This window comes from Hylobates moloch, unplaced genomic scaffold (genome assembly GCF_009828535.3).
Source record: "Hylobates moloch isolate HMO894 unplaced genomic scaffold, HMol_V3 SCAFFOLD_4, whole genome shotgun sequence".
NCBI classification, from domain to species: Eukaryota; Metazoa; Chordata; class Mammalia; order Primates; family Hylobatidae; genus Hylobates; species Hylobates moloch.
Window position 1 is genome coordinate 174159373 of NW_026652279.1, and position 20804 is coordinate 174180176.

The 20804-nt window shown below is 56.9% G+C and overlaps 1 protein-coding gene across 2 annotated transcripts in view; it reads right to left on the reverse strand.

The window, feature by feature from the left end:
* ADPRHL1 (ADP-ribosylhydrolase like 1) overlaps positions 1-20804 on the reverse strand; it is a 49842-nt gene that overhangs the window by 4394 nt on the left and 24644 nt on the right. The window contains exons 6-8 of one of the 2 annotated variants that reach the window (XM_032151413.2): positions 20111-20243; positions 18719-18872; positions 21-4380 (exon numbers count right to left, since the gene is read on the reverse strand). In XM_032151413.2, the coding sequence (XP_032007304.2) occupies positions 21-4380; positions 18719-18872; positions 20111-20243 (4647 nt within the window). Of the gene's footprint in view, positions 1-20; positions 4381-17744; positions 18873-20110; positions 20244-20804 lie in introns of those variants that run through there. The other variant, XM_058438122.1, reaches the window with a different exon arrangement.

Sequence of the window (20804 nt, forward strand, 5' to 3'; positions counted from 1 at the left end):
CCCTGAGCCTCTGTCTGAACCTGACCCTGAGCCTCTGTCTGGGTCTGCCCCTGGGCCTCTATCTGGGCCTGCCCCTGAGCCCGTTCCTGAGCCCCTTTCTGGGTCTGTTGCTGAGCCCGTTTCTGGGCCTTTATCTGGGTCTGCCACTGGGCCTGTCCCTGAGCCTCTTCCTGGGCCCATTTCTGAACCTGTCCTTGAACTTGTTTCTGGGCGTGTCCCTGAATCTGCCCCTGAGCCCATTTCTGGGCCTGTCCCTGAACCTGTCCCTGGGTCCCACCCTGAGCCTGTTCCTGTGCCTGGCCCTGGGCCTCTATCTGGGTCTGCCACTGGGCCTGTTCTTCAGCGTGTCCCTGAACCTGTCCCCGGGCCCGATTCTGAAACTGTTTCTGGGCCTGTCCCTGACTGTGTCCCTGGGTCCCACCCTGAGCTGGTTCCTGTGCCTGCCCCTGAGCCTCTATCTGGGCCTGCCCCTGAGCCCGTTCCTGAGCCCCTTTCTGGGTCTGTTCCTGAGCCCGTTTCTGGGCCTTTATCTGGGTCTGCCACTGGGCCTGTCCCTGAGCCTCTTCCTGGGCCCATTTCTGAACCTGTCCTTGAACTTGTTTCTGGGCTTGTCCCTGAATCTGCCCCTGAGCCCATTTCTGGGCCTGTCCCTGAACCTGTCCCTGGGTCCCACCCTGAGCCTGTTCCTGTGCCTGCCCCTGGGCCTCTATCTGGGCCTGCCACTGGACCTGTTCTTGAGCGTGTCTCTGAACCTGTCCCTGGGCCCATTTCTGAACCTGTTTCGGGGCCTGTCCCTGGGCCGCCGGGCTTCCCAGCCCCTTGGGGTCCCCTGGAGGCACAGCTGGGTTCTTGGCAGCCCTGGTGCCCTCTCCCCACGCCATGCTCCTCCCCTGCTCCTCCCAGGGTCCCTGCAGATGCTGCTGACCTTGGTCACTGCACTGGCAGGTGCCCCCAACCCCAATGGCCATCCCTTTGTCCCCGGCCAGATCCTGTGCCCACCGTGTCTGAGGCTCTTTTGCTGGGTTCAGCACAACTTTTGGGCCCAACGGCGCCACCCTCTTCCCCGCACCCCCGGGCTGGGGGGTCTCCTCCTGTGCCTGGTGACTCTGTCGCCTCCCCAGGTCCGCCTGTGTCAGGGGACGCTCCTGGGATTCACCTGCCTGTGTCCTAGGCTCGGGGACACTGGCCCGGAGCTTTGCTTGTGTGTCACCAGCAGTAGGGGGCAGGTGTGCCTGTAGATGGGGAGGGCCCCGCTGGTGGGTGCCACCTACCCACCCCATGTCCACCTCCGCGGGAGGCACCGCGGGAAGCAGATGGTCAGGCTCCGCCCCACAGGGAGACCTGATGCCCTCCCTGCCCTTTGCCTGTGGGTTCTCAGGAGGCGACGGCGGGAGTCCAGGGCCATAGCTGGGGGACTCTGCCACGCTCCTTGCCTGTGGCGTAGGATGATCAGAAGCAGGAATGCCAGACTTTGTGCTGAAACCCAAAAGGTTTCCTTCCACAGCCACATCCTTTCTGCCTCCCACAGCTGCCGTATGTCTGCTGGCTGCCAACGTGTTTGAAATGTGTAATCGGGGCGCCTCTAGGTGCCGGGCGTGGGCCGCAGTGCCCTCTGGGTGCCGGGCGAGGGCCGCAATGTCCTCTGGGTGCCGGGCGAGGGCCGCAGTGTCCTCTGGGTGCCGGGCGAGGGCCGCAGTGCCCTCTGGGTGCCGGGCGAGGGCCGCAATGTCCTCTGGGTGCCGGGCGAGGGCCGCAATGCCCTCTGGGTGCTGGACGAGGGCCACGCCTCTCAGGAGGCTCCTCCCTGCTGCTCCACTCTTGGGCTCTGAGGATCCCCCGGGGGCCAGGAGGCTGTGGCTATGAGGGTCTTGAGGGAGAGCCTCTCCTCTGGGATGGCTTTCGGACACGGCTCTGCTTCCCCCCTGGCCCCGCGTCTCTGGCTCTCCCGCTGTGCGGTCTCCAGGGCTCTGGGTGCTGCCTGGCGCTGGTGCAGGTGTGGTGCGGCTCGCAACGCTCCCTGCAGCTGCCATCGCCCCACAGGCTTTCATACCTGGTTTGGGTTGTTCATTTAATGAGGACAGTGGGTTCTCGCGAACATCATGGCTGGTGATTTCGTCGGCAGCCTTCAGGGGCTGAGAAGACTCTATCAGCGGCGGCCTTCTGCATTCCTCCAGCGCGCCGGGCACAGTCGTGCCCATCGGGGTGACACCCTCAGGCCCCGTACACCCCTTGGATGATGCCGCCAGCGACGTGGGGGCTCCTGTTGGCTTTCTCCCGGTGGGGGACGGCACCTGCTGGCTGCTGGAGGCATGGCTGGTGTTTCCCCTTGGAAGGTTTTGTGAGGCTGCAGGATAATTTGTTGCAGAGCCCTTGTTCTGCGTTGATATTTCATTAGATTCCGGCAACGGCTGCTTCTCATCTCTGAACTCAGAGTTCCTCTCTCCTGAAATATCGTCAGGATTCCTGGGACCGTGTGAATTCTCAAAGCTGCCTTTGTTTTCCTTCCTGCCAGCAGGATCTGTCTGGAGTCTGTGTGTCAGAAGTGTCTCTGGGACACTGTGGTCAGCACCCACAGCCCCTCTTGCTGCTGCAGGATGCGGAGCTGCCCGTGGCCCCTGCAGTGAAGAGGCCCCGAGTCCCGCCTGCGTCCCTGCTGCTGCCGGATATGGAGCTGCCCGTGGCCCCTGCGGTGAAGAGGCCCCGAGTCCTGCCTGCATCCCTGAAAGCTTGCTCAGTTCCACTGGGGCTCGGTGACCCCTTCTGTTCTCAGTCACGGTGGGAAATTCTGTGTGTGCATTTTCGACCACATTCTCTCCTCCGAAAATACAAGAAGGTTTGTTTTCACCACTTGACGTATTTTGCAGCCTGGTGGGAGGGGCTGGCATTTCATGGACAACTGGGATTTGGACAGTTATCTGTGGAGGCTCCGTGGCAGGCTGTGTTCTCCGAGCAGCCTGGACCGATTGAGCATTCAGGGGTGGGATGTGCTCCGGCACCTTCTGTTCTGGGAAATACTTCTGGGTGGCAAAGAGGGGGTCTCTCCCTGGGTCTGGGAAGCCTGCACCTTCCCTTTCATCCTCTGAACTGCAAACTGTCATGGTGATTTCAGGGCCGTCCCCCGCACTCTCGCCTGGGGGCCCAGGAGACCACGTGAGTCTGGCTCCCCTCACCTCCTGGACACCTCCTGCGGTGCTCTCTGCGGTGGGGTCTGCCGTCCCGTCACCCCTGGCTGATCTGGTGCCCCACGGGCTGGCCGGTCCCAGTGGGGATGAAGCAGGCACAAGGCCAGGAAGGACTCCACCTGTGCAGGGAGCACAAGAGCGGGCCAGCGAGGGGACAGCATGGCCGTCCCTCCGAGCCATCACCTGGGGTGTCACGGGCTTCGAGGGCCTTGGCTGTCTTTGGGGCTCCTCCTCCAAAGGCCCCTTTCCCACTGCTTTGTTCCCACTGGGCCCCGTCTCCCTGGCACTAGGGCGCACGCTGGCTTCTCCTCTGGGTGGACACCTTGCCTCCGAGTGGCTGATTTTGGTGCAGTGGGACAGCCAGCTCCTGGGGCCACAGACGATGGTGGCGATGCTGAGGGCCGGTAGGGGCTCGGCCGTGCAGGCTAGAAAGCGGACAGGGGGCATCTTGACGCAGGTGCTGGCCATGGTGGCCGTGTGCAGCACGCGTACCTCTGGCCGGTGCATCCTCTTCCTCTGCAGGTTCCTCTTCTTCCGCTCCTGCGTGTGCAGCCTCAGCGCACTGGCCTCGGAGCACAGGCAGCTGTTCTGCTCGAACTTCTCCCGCAGCTTGGACAGCACCGAGCTCTTGCCCATGATCTTCGGCAAGAGGCCCCTGGCGGCTTTGGGCCGCTCTGCAGGGGGCTTCTCGCGCACTTCTTTCTCCTTCGCCTCCTTCTCCTCGGCGGCCAAGAATATCTTCAGGACGTTTTTCACGGTGCTCTTCCCAGCTGGGTGGCCCCAGCGGGGCTTCTCGCTGAGGCAGGGCTTTGGGGCCGGCTCCTTGGTCTTCTCCAGGAGCTTGTTGATGGTGGCACCCACGAGGCCCCCACCCAGCCCCTGCTTGTCCTTGGAGATCAGCCGGCCCACCTCCCGGGTCCTCTTGAGGTAGCGCTCCCGGCCAGTGCCCAGGAACTTGGCCTGCAGGAGCTGGAAGCGCGTGGGCCGCTGGGTGGCCTCCTGGGTCTGGGGCTGGTGGCTGGGCCTGCTCTCCCTGGCCTCTGTCCCCAGGGGCCGGTCTGCGTGGCCCGTGACATAGAGCAGCAGGCTGCTGAGGATGGAGTGGGCGGCCGGGTCACAGGCCAGCTTGCCCATCTTCTTCTTTAGGGTTTGGGCGTCCACAGACATGACGTCACTGCAGGTCTTGCTGCTCTTCCGGCTGCAGAAAAAAAGGAATCATCACTTACTTCATCATCATTTTTTTCCAAGATGACTCTATAGAACATTTGTCACGGGGCAATCCCACCTTTTCAGGGGCCCCAAAAGTCTGGTAGGGAGAAAAAGAGGTTAGGAGCCAGGAGCTGTGGTTTCTGGGCTGTCCCTGCTGTTAATTCGGGGTTGTCAGGGATGCAAAAGCTTTTCTGGGTCACTGTTTCCTGTTAAATGGCAGGAACTTCTGACACATGCTCCTCCTAAGGGCATTGAGGAGTTGACGTTGAACAGTTTTGTGAAAGCGTTTGGAAAACCGCTTTGCATACGCAACATATTAAAAAAAATTTTTAACGAACATACTTTGCTTGTACAGTAGGTAAAAAAGCATGTATAAAGAAGTGTCTATTCTCTGTGTGGCCTGTGTATGTCTCTACCTTGAAGTATGATAGATAAAATTAACAGCATAGTTAAATTCTGCCATGATCCCGGGGACCTGGGTCCCTACAGCAGAGATTCTGAAGATTCAGTAAACCGCTCAGGCTTGGGGTGGGCAGAGAAGGTGGAAAGAGTTTCCTCACAAGCTCCTGGGCAGGAACCAGCATTGCAGTGGGCAGCACCCCCCAGGAGCGGGGGAGGAGGGGGCTGCAGAGAGGGGAGGAGGGGGCTGCAGAGAGGAGGGGAGGAGGGGGTTGCAGAGAGGAGGGGAGGAGGGGGCTGCAGAGAGGAGGGAAAGACGGGGCTACTGAAAAGAGGGGAGGAGGAGGTTGCAGAGAGGAAGGAAAGGGGGCTGCAGAGAGGAGGGAGGAGGGCTGGGATCACTTGGTGGTTCTCTGGAACCCCTTTCAAAATGGCTCAGAGGAGCCACTGAGGCTGGGGGCTGCCGCCCTTTCCCAGTGAGATGTTTTTCTGCAGGTCCACCAGGGATTCCTTCCCACCAGCCCAGCTTTCAAAGAGGTGGGACAAAATGGGTCCTGGCTGGAGAGACAGGGTCTTTGTGATTTGGTGGTGTTTTCTGAGCCTGGGTCCGATGTTCTGCTTCTGAGCAGCTGTGACCACAGGAGCAAAGCTGGAAGGTCTCCCCATCTGTGGCAGGGGGTGGAGCCATCTCTGACCTCCCCAGATGGTGATTTTGTGTAGACGCACCCAGAATCTTAGCTGTCACACCTGTTAGTCATTCATTCTAAGGAAATCATCAGGGATGGGGAACAAAGACTCGAGTATTACAGGAAAAGTTGCCTTCACAGTGCTGTTTTTCATGCTGAAAAATCTAGAGCATCCTCGATGTCGAACTCCAGGGCGGCCGCACAACGGCATGTCCACGTTTGTGGGAGAAGAGTCGGCAGCTGGACGCGGCTGGTGATGTGGAGCCAAGTGAAAAGCTCACTCTAACCCGATTGTTTTTAAGAAGCTGAGGCTGGGCGCGGTGGCTCACGCCTGTAATCCCAGCGTGATTTGGGAGGCCGAGGCTGGCAGATCACGAGGTCAGGAGATCAAGACCATCCTGGCTAACATGGTGAAACCCCGTCTCTACTAAAAATACAAAAAAAAATTAGCCAGGCGTGGTGGCGGGCGCCTGTAGTCCCAGCTACTTGGGAGGCTGAGGCAGGAGAATGGCGCGAACCCGGGAGGCGGAGCTTGCAGTGAGCCGAGATTGTGCCACTATACTCCAGCCTGGGCAACAGAGTGAGACTCCGTCTCAAAAAAAAAAAAAAAAGAAGCTGAACAGGACAGGCTGAAAACAGACCAGAAGGAAATGCGTGAACATACTTCTCTTTTTGTGTTTGTCTGCATTTTTCCAAAAGACAGAGCTCTGTTTTTGAAGCCATGGACGGATTTCCTTGTTAAAAGCTGTTGCCAAGCAGCCCTGATGGAGGAGGTGACAGCGGCTGACCATATGACCACGTGGCCATGTTGCCGTGGGCACGCAATGACCCAGGGCCAGGACGGACCCCACACGGAGGAGTGGCAGGGCGGCAGATGGAACACAGGACTCCGCTTCTCCCACCTCCCCGAGACGCTTCCATCGCCCGGTTCAGTGAGTTTATGCAGAGAGAGTGTGCTGTTCGCCCCCAAATCCCGGTGGGCATCAGTGGATCAAGAGGCCTTGCTGAGATCCGGATTTTGGGGCCGCACCACCAACGCCTCTGATCCACAGTCTGGGGAGGGGCCTGGGAATCTGCATTTTAACGAGTCCCTGGTGATTCCGAGGCCGTTGGTCCGGGGACCCCACTCGGAACCACTGAGGCAGACGGCGCTCCTTCCAAACCTGCCGAGGATGAGGCATTTACACGAAAACTAAACTCGGAACCCGCTGCAAGGCCATAGTGTGCTGCGAGCTAGGACGACTGTAAAAATAAACTAATCCAAGGAGCAGCTGTGCGTCCTGCTGCCAGGCACGCCCTTGTTCTGAGTCATCGGAGCCCACCCAGGAAGGAGCTGCTGTGTCCCCATGGCTGGTAAAGTGACCCTGGGCGGCCCCAGAACTGCCCCAGCCAGAGGCCGCCCACACGCCCCTGAACCCAGAGTGGACAGGCACATCCTCAACTGCGCCACGGAGATGGGGAGGGCAGAGAAGCAGGCTGACCTCGGGGTTGGGGGACCAGCCTGGGGGCATCGTGCTCCCTCTGAAGGCTGCCCTCCCAGCCATCACAGGGTCAGCGGCCCTACCTGCCTTCCGCCGGGTGTCTCTGGGCACGTTCCCTCTGCTATGACTCGGCCACCCGTGGACAGCTGCGCTCCCTTCACCCGAGGAGGCTGAACTTCTCAGGCCGTTGTCCACAGAGCCTGTCACAGGTTTTGTCCCCGCTCTCTGGGCGTTTCAGTCGTCTTAATGACTTTGCAGGTGAGTCATTCAGATGACTGAACCAGCCATGCTGACTGTTTGCTGTGGGGACATTCTGATCATCTGAATAAAGGCCACCAGGCTCAGCCACGTGTGACGTCAATCCACCCCTTCCCGCATCCCTCGCTGGTGGCTTCTGAGCCCCACCGTCCAAATAGAAAGAGGAAAACAGCTTGTTAGGAGGCGAGTTTGGACGAAGAGAGTGATGGAGCTCCACGCTGATTTCTAAATTCCCATTGCTGTGGCCTCAGGTGGTGGGCAGCTTGGTGATGGGACCACTCCCCACACTCGGAGCCCCGTGTCGAGGCTGAGCGCCTGTTCCGGGTCGTGGGGCCGTGTCAGTGGATCCTCATAGGCTGGACTTGCTGCATGTCCTCCTTATGAGTCATAGTGGCTCAAAATCCAGTTTAGCTCTTCCATGGCACATCTAAGTCTGTAACCAGTCATGAGGTCAGGGTGCCATCAAGACCTGGCCAGCAACCAGAGGTGAGCGTGGAGGACGTACTTGGCCACCCGGTCCAGCTCTTCAGCTGTCACAGCCGGCTTTCACCCTGCAGCGTGATCATCTGAGACACATTTTTACTCACAGAGATCAGGATACTCTTCTGGGTTTATCGGCTGAGGATTAGGGGATTCGGCCAGAGCTAGAAAGTCCTCTTTGGGGTGAGCCCCGCCTCGCTGAGGTGGCCACAGCCATGGACCTGTGGCTGTCGGAGGCGTCCGCGGTTCAGGATGACACCCCTGGGCGGGAGCGAGAGGGGATTCCACAGCCCCCTTCACAGAGCCTTTGTGTTTTGCAATCATCATTAACCAAGTTCCTCCCTGGGTCTGGCCTGGCCACTCCCCTGCTCCCTGCTGTCCTGCCGTCCCTCTGGGCTGCCCCTTCTCATCACAAGGTCCTGCGCCCACCGCCCACTATTGCGCTCACCCTCTCTGGTCCCCGCCCCTCGTGGTAGCCCCAGAGGTGCTGCTGTCTTTGGGTTCCTTGAACCTGTGGGTGGTTCCTTCTTCCGGGGTCTACTCCCGGCTCAGCGTGTTCTGTGCTCTGGGCTTCACTGGTTGGGGGATTCTGGGAGCCCCTGGCTCAGTGTGTGCTGCTGCTGCTGGCACGTCCCGGGTGACTACTGTCACAGCACTATAATTTTCTTTTTTTTTTTCCTGGGATGGAGTCTCGCTCTGTCTCCCAGGCTGGAGTGCAGTGGCACGATCTCGGCTCACTGCAAGCTCCGCCTCCCGGGTTCCCGCCATTCTCCTGCCTCAGCCTCCCAAGTAGCTGGGACTACAGGCGCCCGCCACCACACCCAGCTAATTTTTCGTATTTTTTAGTAGAGACGGGGTTTCACGTGTTAGCCAGGATGGTCTCGATCTCCTGACCTCGTAATCCGCCTGCCTCGGCCTCCCAAAGTGCTGGGATTACAGGCGTGGGCCACTGCGCCCGGTCCACAGCACTATAATTTTCTAAGATCCGAGTGCACTTTTAAACAAGTCACCTCTGTTTTTGCCCAGCTCCCCACTAGAGCAGAGCCCCTCCGTGGGCGGGACCCGTGTTGGTTCTGATCTCTACTTTCCTGAGTCCAGAGCAGCGCTGGGCACAGCCGGGCAGGCTGGCAGCAGACCCGTGGGTGGTGAACAGCCCCCGTGGAGACTCAGTTCACCTACTGCCAACAGCGCCCGCAGAGGCTCAGTTCACCCACGACCAACAGTGCCCTGCAGAGCTCGGTTCACCCAAGGCCAGCAGCGCCCCCCGGAGGCTCGGTTCACCCACCGCCAGCAGCGCCCCACGGAGGCTCAGTTCACCCACTGCACAGCCCTGTTTCTCTCCTCGCCACCCCCTTTTCTGCCAGCTCCAGCCCCCACCCTGCTTTCCCACTCCACGCCCAACCTCGCTGTGCCCTTCAGCCTGGAACAGCCTCGCTGCCTCCCTGACGAGCTCCTATTCATCCTTCACAACCCGGCTCAGATGCCCCCACCTCAGGGAGTCTTTCCCAGAGGCCTAGCTCTGTGAGCCCCACGGTGACCTGCACAGACCTCTGCGTCCCCACAAAGGGGAACAGCATGGACTGAGAGGGGGGCCCAGGACTTTCAGCGACTCCCGAGCGGGGCTCTGCGCGTCTCCCGAGGCGCGCTGTGATCGGGGGCTTCACTTGCTGCGAAGGTGGGCCCCCCGCCCTTTCCCACCCCTGCTGCACACCTTGCTGCTGAGTGAATGCGTCCTCATGCGCCGGAGCCAGCGCTGCCCCTTGGGCCGTCAGCCCTGCCCCTCAAAGCCTCCTGCAATGGCCCCTGGTCAGAGCTGCGCTGGCCAAGTCTGGGCTGCCCTGTGTGACCGCTGCCCACCCAGCAGTGCGGGGCGAGACCAGGCCTCCCTCGGCGTCCCCTCAGCACTTGGACGAGCTGCAGAACCCACAGGGAATGGAATGTCTTCCTCCCAGGGGCCAATATAAACAGCAGGGTGCCCGGCTTTCCTAATTTAGTTGTTGGTGGCTCTGGCCAGCCAGAGAGGTCGTTTGAAAATACAGTGAGACTAGAGGCCATCACAGCACAGGAGACACACCCGGGCCCACCTTGACATGGACAGCAGTGCCCGTTGGCAGGTTCTTTGCTGGGGACCTTCTGGCCAGCAGGGCCTGGAGGTCACTGTTCTGCCTGGTCAGTGGCTGTGCTGGGCTCACCTGAGCCTGGCCCTGCTCGGAGAGCCCTCGGTCAGGGAACACCCTCAGCCGCGGTTTCCTCCTCTGAGAGAAGGGCAGGGCTGGTTTCATGTGGCAGCTGGGCCTGCAACTGTCCGGCTATTCCAGGAGCCTGCTCAGAACACGGACCAGCCTCAGCCATGTCACACACATCCCTGCACCAGCCCCCACATGCTTCTGACGGGGACACTTGGATGCCCTCGGCCAACAGCACTTAGAAAACATGTCCTGGGCCTCCATCAACACCAGAGGCCTGCACTGCCATTTCCTGCCCCTCTGCGGATGAGCCTGGGGCCGCCCACCCTTCCTCCCCTTGGCAGCTTGGCCCCCACCCTCCCTGCCCTCTGCCCCCGGCCTCCCTGCCCTCTGCGGCTCAGTCCCCGGCTTCTCTCCCCTCTGCAGCTCAGTCCCGGCCTCCCCGATATGCTCTCAGGGCACTATGGGCCTGTCTGGGGGGACACAACCTGGCTGTGGCTCCATCCGTGCCTGTGGAATTGCTCATGTTGCTGTGGTGCCAATGCTCCTCTCCCAGGGGCAGGGCCACGTGCCTCTGCACATCTCCATGAGTGCGCTGAGCAGGGTCTTCTTTTTTGTTGTTGTTGTTGTTTTTTTTTAGATGGAGTCTCTCTCTGTCACCCAGGCTGGAGTGCAGTGGCGTGATCTCGGCTCACTGCAAGCTCCGCCTCCCGGGTTCAAGCCATTCTTCTGCCACAGCCTCCCAAGTAGCTGGGATTACAGGGGCCCGCCACCACGCCCAGCTAATTTTTGTATTTTTTTAGAGATGAGGTTTCACCATGTTGGCCAGGCTGGTTTCGAACTCCTGACCTCGTGATCCATGCCCCTCAGCCTCCCAAAGTGCTGGGATTACAGGCATGAGCCACCATGCCCAGCTCAGCCTCTTCTGTTTTTATGGCTGCTTGTTCTGTGCCCCTTTTACCCTGAAGCCATGAAGGTCAGGGAGGGCGACACCTCCCTAGGTAGCTAGCGCCCAGCAACCCCCTGGGGCAGGCGAGGAGAGGGGAGGGGCCGTTTAGCAGCTGCGGTGGCAGAGCCCCTTCCACAGCTCATGGACAGAGACACTGGGGCTGCACCTTTGGGCTCCTGGGGTTCTTGCTGGTCAGCCTAGAGGGATGAGAGCCCTTCTGGAGACGCGGACCTGCCAGTGTCTGGGCCGGGCAGGGTGAGAGACGCCTGCCCGCAATGTGGTCCCCAAGCAGAGTGTGGACCTGGAAAGGGTCTAACCAAAGGCCTCGAATAAGTGGCCTCCATGGCCCAACTGCTCTACTGATGACGGGAAGCATTCTGCGCAGAGGCCAGCAAGGCGTGGGCTCAGTGGCCGGCTCCAGGCGACCAGGCAGGGTCCACTGAATTAGTGTTATAAAAAGAGAAAGGCTGGGTGTGGTGGCTCACGCCTGTAATCTCAGTACTTTGGGAGGCCGAGGCAGGCAGATCACGAGGTCAGGAGTTTGAGGCCAGTCTGGCCAACATGGTGAAACCGCGTCTCTACTAAAAATACAAAAATTAGCTGGGCGCAGTGGTGTGCACCTGTAGTCCCAGCTACTCAGGAGGCTAAGGCAGGAGAATCACTTGAAACCGGGAAGCAGAGGTTGCAGTGAGCTGAGATTGTGCCACTTCACTCCAGCCTGGGTGACAGAGTGCGACTCCATCTCAAAAAAAAAAAAAAAAGAGAGAGAGAAGCAAGCTCGCCTTCTTAGCAGTTTTTTTGAAATTGGTTTTAAATAACACAGATCCCTTTAAGTTGAGGCTCCTAACATTTTACAAATAAATTTATACTTGATCTTAGCCAAAAGGCTGAGAAGAGATTACTAAAGAATCTAATATTAGATTTATGAAAAAGAAAATCTAACCCCAAGGGATGAGTACTTTCTAAAAACCCTGGAAGGCCAGGGGCCCGGCTGGGATCCTGTGGGGTGGCCGAGAGCAGCCCTCAGGCGGCGGCGGAGCTGATCTGGCCAATCCCCTCCCCAGCAGCTTCTGAGCATCATTGCAACGGTCACTGTCCATCTAGTAAAGCCGAGAACAAGTGTTTGCTAACTGCTCCCTGTTGATTTTTTGTAACTAGGTGGGGAATAGTTCAGACTGTACTAATGAATCAGCTGGAGAACCTGAGTATCTGTATTTCCTGGAAATAAATCTGGCTAATGATCGATGTGGCCTTTTGGGCTAGGATACCCCAAAGCCTTGACCTGAACATCTTTTTGTGACCTACGTAAGATCTTTTATGTGACTGACTTAGCTGGGACCCACAAAGGGGCGTCTGGTAAACTGGTAGTGATCAATGAAGGAGTGTCTAGCTGGCCGGCTGTGACTGATAATGGGGTCACTGTCCATCCCAGGCTGACTGAGGCCATAAGCACTGGATGCTCTTCCAGGCCTGAGACACGAGTAAGTCAGCAGAGGGTTCCAGGGACGCTTGCCTGCCACCTAATTACAGCAACTGCCTTGGGCCCCTCAGTACCTGTGGGACATGCCGGGTATCGGGTTAGTGAGCTTCTGTCACGAATTTGTGCTACAAATATATAGATTATAAAGGAAACTGATGAAACAGTAGGCACAATTTCTAACACATAATAAAAACACAATATAGTATCTTATATTGCAACAGGATGCTGTTATGTTGGATAATAGCATTATTGAAGGTTAAATTCCGATTTTGAATAAGCAAACAGTGGTTACAGAAGAGCCTGTCTTTTCTGAGGAATTTCATCTGAAATATTTATGGTGAGAGGATACAGGGTCGGCAGGTTATTCTCAAATGGTTCAGAAACAATTGTGTGTGCGTGCTCATATGTGGGAGTGTGTGCGTGCTCATATGTGGGAGTGTGTGCGTGCTCATATGTGGGAGTGTGTGCGTGCTCATATGTGGGAGTGTGTGCGTGCGAATGCACGTGTGTGTGCAGTGAGAGACGAGGGAAAATATTAACGGCTGCTGATGCTGGGCAAAGGGGCGTGGGAGTTGTCCGAGCCAGTTTTGTTTGAAACAAACTTAAAAATGAACTGTTAAGATAGGAGAGGGAGACAGCAAAGCCGCGTCATGACAGGTGTCGTTCAAGGACCCTGACAGCACAGATGGGTGCTGGGAGAGGCGATGCTTTGCGGAACCCTGGGATGCACCAGCACCCCACTGGCAGGCCCTGGGGACTCTGTGCTCTCCGGTTTCCTGGTGTGTGGGACAAGACAAGACTGTCCCCCCAATCTGCAGGCTGGTCATGGTCCCCGCTGGCACCACCAGGGCCCCAGGTTGTGCAGCCTCTCTTGCCCGAGGGAGAGCCAGAGTGGGGGGTCCTGGGCGATCGCCCTTCTCAGGGTACAAGGAGGGTGGGGAAGGCAGGGAGATGCTGCCCACAGGGCCACACGATGGTTCAGACCCTGGGAACCGCCCCTGTGGCCACCAGACCGAATGTTCGCGATGTGTGTGGTGCCAGACACAGAGTGCCCCAGATCAGGCGAGGTCCCTGCCTTTGTCTGTCTGCCCCAGATCAGGCGAGGTCCCTGCCTTTGTCTGTCTAAGCCCTTGTTTGCTGACCAGCAGCCGCTGCTCGGGGTGTGGCACACGAATCCCGAGACGGTCTCAGGCTCTTCTTTGAGACCTCATGTGAATGCTTTTCCCGCAACGGGCTAAGAGAGCTGATAACTTATTTCTGTGTGTTAACTGGAAATGCATTTACACACCAGGGATTTTAACCAGGGGAGCTTCTGTGTGTTAACTGGAAATGCGTTTACACACGAGGGATTTTACCCAGGGGAGCTTCTGTGTATTAACTGGAAATGCATTTACACACAAGGGATTTTACCCAGGGGAGCTGCAGTGTGTTAACTGGAAATGCGTTTACACACTGGGGATTTTACCCAGGGGAGCTTCTGTGTGTTAACTGGAAATGCGTTTACACACGAGGGATTTTACCCAGGGAGCTGCAGTGTGTTAACTGGAAATGCGTTTACACACCGGGGATTTTACCCAGGGGAACGGCAGTGCCTGCACTGAGACTCTAGAGTTATTTCCAACCTAATGGGACCTTTGGAATGAATTTCAATGATAGAGTTTTTAAAGCACAGATGTTTGGATGGAACATCAGTTTGGGTATTACCAATTTTATCAGCTGATATTTTATTAATTTTTATACCCACAGCCAAAACAGGTGGCATTGGCTTCTGGAAGCTTGGGCCTGAGGTTATGCAATCACCAGGGTTTGCTGAGGGCTGTGGTGGTGGTGAGGTCTCCCAGAATTAGGGGAAGGGGAGAAGACTTGAGTGTGGTTTTCAGATGCATTGGGTTTAAAAGCTACTCTGTGCTCACGAACTGCAGCTCTGGGAGAAATACTCAAACCCCCTGAATCTTAGTTTCCTTGTCTACAAAATGGGGGTAGTAAAAAGGGCCCGGCTTCTAGGGGAGCATGGAATAGATAGGGGAAATAACATTCAAATGCCACCTGCCGCAGGGCTGGCCGTTGGGAGCCTGCAGCAGCATCGTTCTTGGTCTGACGGGGGCTGGGCTTCGCCACTTCCTCGGCTGGGCGCCCTGAGCAGCTGCCCTGCCCACTCAAGTCACAGAGCCTCCCTGGATCCACATCCTCCAACGTGGGAAAGGAAGGACAGCTCTGCCATGGCTTTCAGATATGAAAACACTGGACGCAATAATTTTGAATATAAATGCAAAATCTCTAATCAAAGAGTTTGGGAAAACGGATTCATCTAAATCAGCCTGAAGTCTAAACATGTGTGTGTTACTGACATGCTCATATTCCCACATGGCACATGTTCCTAGCGTGTGACTTCTGTGTGGTGTGTTTGTGAGGACACACATGTCCTTTCTCAGCCATGATTGGAACTCTCCATCCCAAGTCCGGGCTTCAGACCTCACATCTGTGGGCCTGAGAGAAAGGTGTCTGCCAATAGCTTCAGGCTGAGAACGGGCATATTCTGGACCCCACCTGCCTCTGAAGCATCCTTGTCTGCCATCTGGGAGTGAGAGGCGCTCATCCTCCTGCCTGCCCCTTCCTGGTGCCTGATGTCTTGCAAGAGATGTGGATCCACAGGGATGTGCAATGCTGATTCTCCCAGAGAAGAACTCCTGGGGAGCTACACCTTGCTGGGCCTAAGAGGTTGTCAAATGTGCCCTCTTTTCCTCCCTTCCTTCCCTCCCTTCTTTCCTTCCTTTCTTCCCCTTCCACTTCCCCTCCCTTCCTTTCCCTTCCTTCTTTTCCTTCCTTCCCTCCCTTCTTCCTTCCTTCTTCCCTCCCTCCCTCCCTTTCTTTTTTCTTTCTTTCTTTTTTTTTTCAGGGTCTTACTGTGTTACCCAGTCTGGAGTGCAGTGATGTAATCTCGACTCACGGCAACCTCAACCTCTCAGGCTCTGGCAATCCTCCCACCTCAGTCTCCCAAGGAGCTGGGACTACAGGCGCCAACACCACACCCAGCTAATTTTTGTATTTTTTTTTTTTTTTGTAGAGATGGGGTTTTGCCATGTTGCCCAGGCTAGTCTCAAATTCCTGAGCTCAAGTGATCCTCCTGCCTTGGCCTCCCAAAGTGCTGGGATTACAGGCCTGAGCCACTGCACCTGGCCACATCTTATTTCATAAGAATGTCTTGGAGAAAGAAAAATAAAAACTCCATCACTTAAACTATGGACACCATAAAATATAAGATGCACCACAATTTCAGAAAAATTAAATACAAAAATGCATCCTAGAATGAAATACGGCATCGCTGCGCTGTAGGGAGAGACTAAGTCCTTTTCAAAAGAGCTGGGGAGCAACAGTGGAAGTTGCCCTAAGAGCAGGTGTTTGCAAATGCCACTCACACGATGGAAACCACTGAGAGCCACATCCATGGGGTATTTGAATTATGGCACAGGAGTACAATGGAATACTAGGCAGCAGTTAAAAAGGTGGAGATTGGTCTATGTATGATGATACAGAATAATATTTTAAAACCTAGTTTAATGAAAACAGCCAAAAGCAAACCATGACATATACCATGCTTCCTGTTTGGGGAAAGAAATCGTGTGTGTGGCATAGCATGCACATGCAGGTGTGTCTCACGTACAGGTGCACAGCCAGGGTGTGTGTGTGGAGGAGGCTCCTGGGAGGAGAGTGTGGCCTTGTTATCTCACATATGCAGGTGTGTCTCACACAGGTGCACAGCCCAGGGTGTGTGTGCAGAGGAGGCTCCTGGGAGGAGAGCGTGGCCTTGTTATTCACATATGCAGGTGTGTCTCACACAGGTGCACAGCCAGGGTGTGTGTGTGGAGGATGCTCCTGGGAGGAGAGTGTGGCCTTGTTATCTCACATATGCAGGTGTGTCTCACACAGGCACACAGCCTGGGGGGTGTGTGTGGAGGAGGCTCCTGGGAGGAGGCTTAGGCGACCGTGGCTGTGTTATCTGGGTGGTTGGAAGCAGCTTTCCCCACACGCCGCCTTTAACAGTGTTTGGATTCGTGAAGTTGTGCACACGTCACTTTTATAGCAAAAATGAAACCTGCTGGTGCCGTTTTAAAGAGCAGAGTTGGCTCAGTGTCCCCTCAGTGCTTTCTATGGCTTTTTCTTTTCAACTTTTGGGTCTCTCTGTAACAGGAAAGTGAAGCAAGGCACTGCCGGCTTTTGTTTATGATGCTTGTGGATTTTGTGTTTGTGTGTTTTAATCTATAATCAGTTTGTAAATAGACTCACTTTCTGATTCTCACAGAGGGGTTTGATTTGTGGATGGAGACCGAGTCTACCCTGTTTGAATCTAGCTGCGCCCTGCTTATGCGAGCTGGCTTTCTCTTCCATACAGCAGGGTGGACAGGTAGGGCCACTTCCCGGTAAGCGGGCAAAACGGGTACTACGACTGTGTTACTTATGCTAGCAACAGTTCCGACTTACCTTAACTGGGTTTCTTTTCCTGAAAGGTAATTCTCGGTTAATTTCCCCACACCCACGGGTCCTGGGACCACGCTGCATGGACGTGTGTGACGTGAGGCCCTTTGCCCCAGTGTGCCTGTCTCTCTGGTTCTTCTGACTTAAAGCACCAGTAGCAGCACGGTTAGTCCAGTTATTCGGAAGCTCAGCACGGAGCCACATTGCTGCAGCATAGAAGGCCACGGATTCCTCCATCAGCATGGACTACACTTCCCACAAAACGAACGGGCCATCTCTATGGAAAAAGCAAAGCATATCCCTATCCCCGGGACACCCCTACCCCTGGGACACCTCTACCCCTGGGACCCACCCACCCCCGGGACACGCCCGCCCCGGGACACCCCTACCCCGGCCCTGACACCCCTACCCCCAGGACATGTCTACCTCCCCCTGACACTCCTACCCCCCGGGACACTCCTATCCCCAGGACAGGCCCACCCCCGGGACACGCCTACCTCCCAGACACCACTAACCCAGGGAAACGCCTACACCCGGGACACACCTACCCCCAGACAACCCTACCCCCGGGACAAGCCTATTCCCAGGACACGCCCACCCCCGGGACACGCCTGCTCCTTGCACTGAATGAATGCAGGGGTCGTTTCCATCAAGGGGAGGTGGCCGGGGAGTGAGGCGCCTGGAAGTGGCTGGCAGGGCTGGTCCGGGAAGCCTGGACCCAACGCGCCTGGGAGTTGGGAGTCCGTGGCCCCCACCTGTGAAGTCCACCAGCCTCTCTTGCCAGTCTACTCACACAGGAATCCTAAGTGGGAGCATAAAGACATCACCACTTTCCCCTTTCAAATCATCCCATAGAAGAAGACGACAAAGCCCGTGGGGGTAGGGCTTGTATTTTGGATGCCTGCAGAGATTCCAACCAACCAGGCTTTCTGCCCCACCGCCTCCTCTCCCTGAGGCTGGGGCTTCCCCTGGGATTCCGACTCTGCCCAGAGGGGAGCCCTTTAATGAAATCACAACAAAAAGGCCCTAGCCAAGCGGCCAAGCACAGCGGTAAACATCAGTCAACTGCTGTTTTATTCACACCAGATGCTGCATGGAAAAATCACGTCCAAATTTATTTTAAACAAAAGCAAGTGATCTCTTTTCCAAGACTCTCTGAGAGAGAACCTCATTGCAGGGACAGCGCTTCCTCGTCAGCGAGCCCGGCGGGGCAGGCGCGGAAGGGAAAGGCCTTCTCTGCATTTGGACCTGGCCCACTAAGGCAGACTACAGAGACACGCCAGAGCTGGCAGGAGGCCATTTATGTTCTGGTTTTCTCCGTGAGTTGTTTCAAAAAGAGATTGATCTTAAAATCTAGTGTGATTAAAAAGGTGGGTGGGGTTAAGAGCAATGCTGCTATGTGTGTCCCGCAGGCCCCACTGTGGACTGTTTCTCTGTCCAGGAACACACGACCCACTGTGGACATGGGAGGGTGGGGGGTGGGGGGAGGCGGTGCATCGGCCCTCACGGGGAAACGCACGCCTGGAGGCAGAGGCAGTACGGAGGGTGTGCAGCGGGGGGCCTGCTGGAGGCCACCACCGCAGTTAGTGTTGTTGAAGAGAGTGAGTAAACAGCATTAGCTCTGCGACAGAATAAAATACACCGCCCGTCCAGGAGACTGCGGGTGAGTGCCACGCATGGAGGTCCAAGTGCGGCAAATCCACGCAGTGTCAGCGTCGATGGTGGAGGACGGAAAATATTCTCGCAAGACAAACAATGTATTTTATGCAGCAGTTAGGCTTCTGAAACTGGAAATAGAGTTAGATGTGGCCAGTCAGGCACAGACTGCAGTGGAGCCTCACAGAGACACCCTCACCCAGGGGGCTGCGAGAGGATGCTATGGGCCCCGGGGGTGGAATCGGCTCTCTAGGGGGAAAGTGGCAGAAACGGCTTTACTTCTCCTCTGTGGACAGGCGGTAGAGAGCCGCGCCCAGGTCCTCCAGCTTCTCCTTGTCCTCCAGGTCCTGGTACAAGCCTTTGGGAACGAGGTCCAGGCCATACAGCAACCCGAACAGGCAGCCGGCAATGGTGCCTGTGGCCGCGCTCTCCCCTGAAATGCAAAGGCAGCAGTCGCAGTGGGTTCCACCTGACCAGGGCCTCCGCAAGACCCCTGGGGCTGGCCGCCCCTAAGGTGGGCCAAACCCCAATTCTGCTGGGGGCAGCTGATAAAAGGGACAGGCAGGCCGGCGCGGTGGCTCACGCCTGTCATCCCAGCTACACGGGAGGCTGAGACGGGAGAATCTCTTGAACCCGGGAGGCAGAGGTGGCAGTGAGCCGAGATTGCCTGTCTGCACTCCAGCCCGAGTGACAGAGTGAGATCCTGTCAAAAAAAAAAAAAAAAAAGCCCAAAAACAAACGGGAGGGAGACAGGCACTTCCCTTCTCCCTCCCTGGGGCAGGCATCTGTGTGAAGTGGTGTTTCAGCACTAAGAGTCAGTGAGGCCACAGGATGCTGCAGAAGGAAGGCAGAGGGAGGGGAGCCTGAGGCCGCACGGTCCCACCCTTGAGCCGAGGTCACGGAGGAAACCCCTCCAGGGGCTGAGCCGGATCTGTGCAGAGGCTTCCTGACCAAACGGGGCCACATGTGTGTTTTCCCAGCTCATGTCTGTGGTCAAGCTCAGCTCCAAGCCTCACTGAAGGGAGGCAATTTCAGCCAGTCTCACAGAACCATAACAGCTGCTCCCACAAGGCACAGGGTTGACCTTACGGGTAGGAGCTGCCTGGAGCTGCCACAGCCACTCTGCTGGGCTTCCTCCTCTCCCTCCATGGCCAGAGACGGCCAGGGCGGCACAGAGCCAGCACGGATGGAGCAGGATGGGAGCCCAGGACCTAACTCCAGGCCGCAGTCTGCGACTTTACACAGAGGCTGCAGAGCAAAGGACAAGATGACGGTGACCTTGGAACAGAACCCTGTGAAGGTGGCCAGTCTGAGGCAGCAGTGGCAAGGGCAGGAGCCTCCACACCCCCACACCCCACCTACTCCAAGGCTGCACTGCCCTCCAGGCTCGTGGACCAGGTGAGAGACTCTTGGTCTGCTGGAGCTCACAGCAGGCACCTGCAGCCGCACCTGTATCCTGTAATGTCCTCACATGAGCATGCTCAGGTCAGCCAGTGTACCCTGGAGCCTGTGCCCTCCCAAAGCGGGTTCCAGAAAGGAAGAGACGGACGCACATGCTGAGGCTCAGGAGGTGGCCCCTGAATGCCTGAGGTCCTAGGACACTCCAAGGGGGGTGCTTCAGGAGAAGGGCGCTACCCTCCAGGAAGCCACGGCCATTAAGGAACATCTCACCTCCATGAAACATGGCCCGGTGACACAGCTCAGTCCAGCTGTTTCCTGCTGCAAGGAGGGCGTCATAGGCTATCATGGGGGCGTCGTGGCCTCGTCTTCCCCCTCGACCTTCCGAGCTCCACTTCCTGTAGGTCTGACAAGAGAGCCGTGGGTCAGGGGCATGTGCCCAAGTGGAGCCACTTCTGGGTACATTATAGCACAAGCTTTCTGGGCCCCTCCTAGTGAACTGCCATTCCATCCATTCACGCTTTCTGGGCCCCTCCTAGTGAACTGCCATTCCATCCATCCACCCTTTTCTTTTTGAGATGGAATCTGGCTCTGTCCCCCAGGCTGGAGTGCAATGATGCAATCTCAGCTCACTGCAACCTCCGCCTCCCAGGGTCAAGCGATTCTCCTGCCTCAGCCTCCTGAGTAGTTGGGATTACAGGCGCATGCCAGCACACCTGGCTAATTTTTTGTATTTTTAGTAGAGATGGGGTTAGTCACCCACCCACCCATCCATTCACCCATCCATTCATCTATCCACCCATCCACCTACCCATCCATTCACCATCCAGTCATCTATCCACCCATCCATTCATCCATTCACCCACCCATTTATCAACCCATCCTTCCACCACCCACCCACCCATCCATATACCCACCCACCCATCAATTCACCCATCCACTTATCCATCCACCCACCCATTCATCC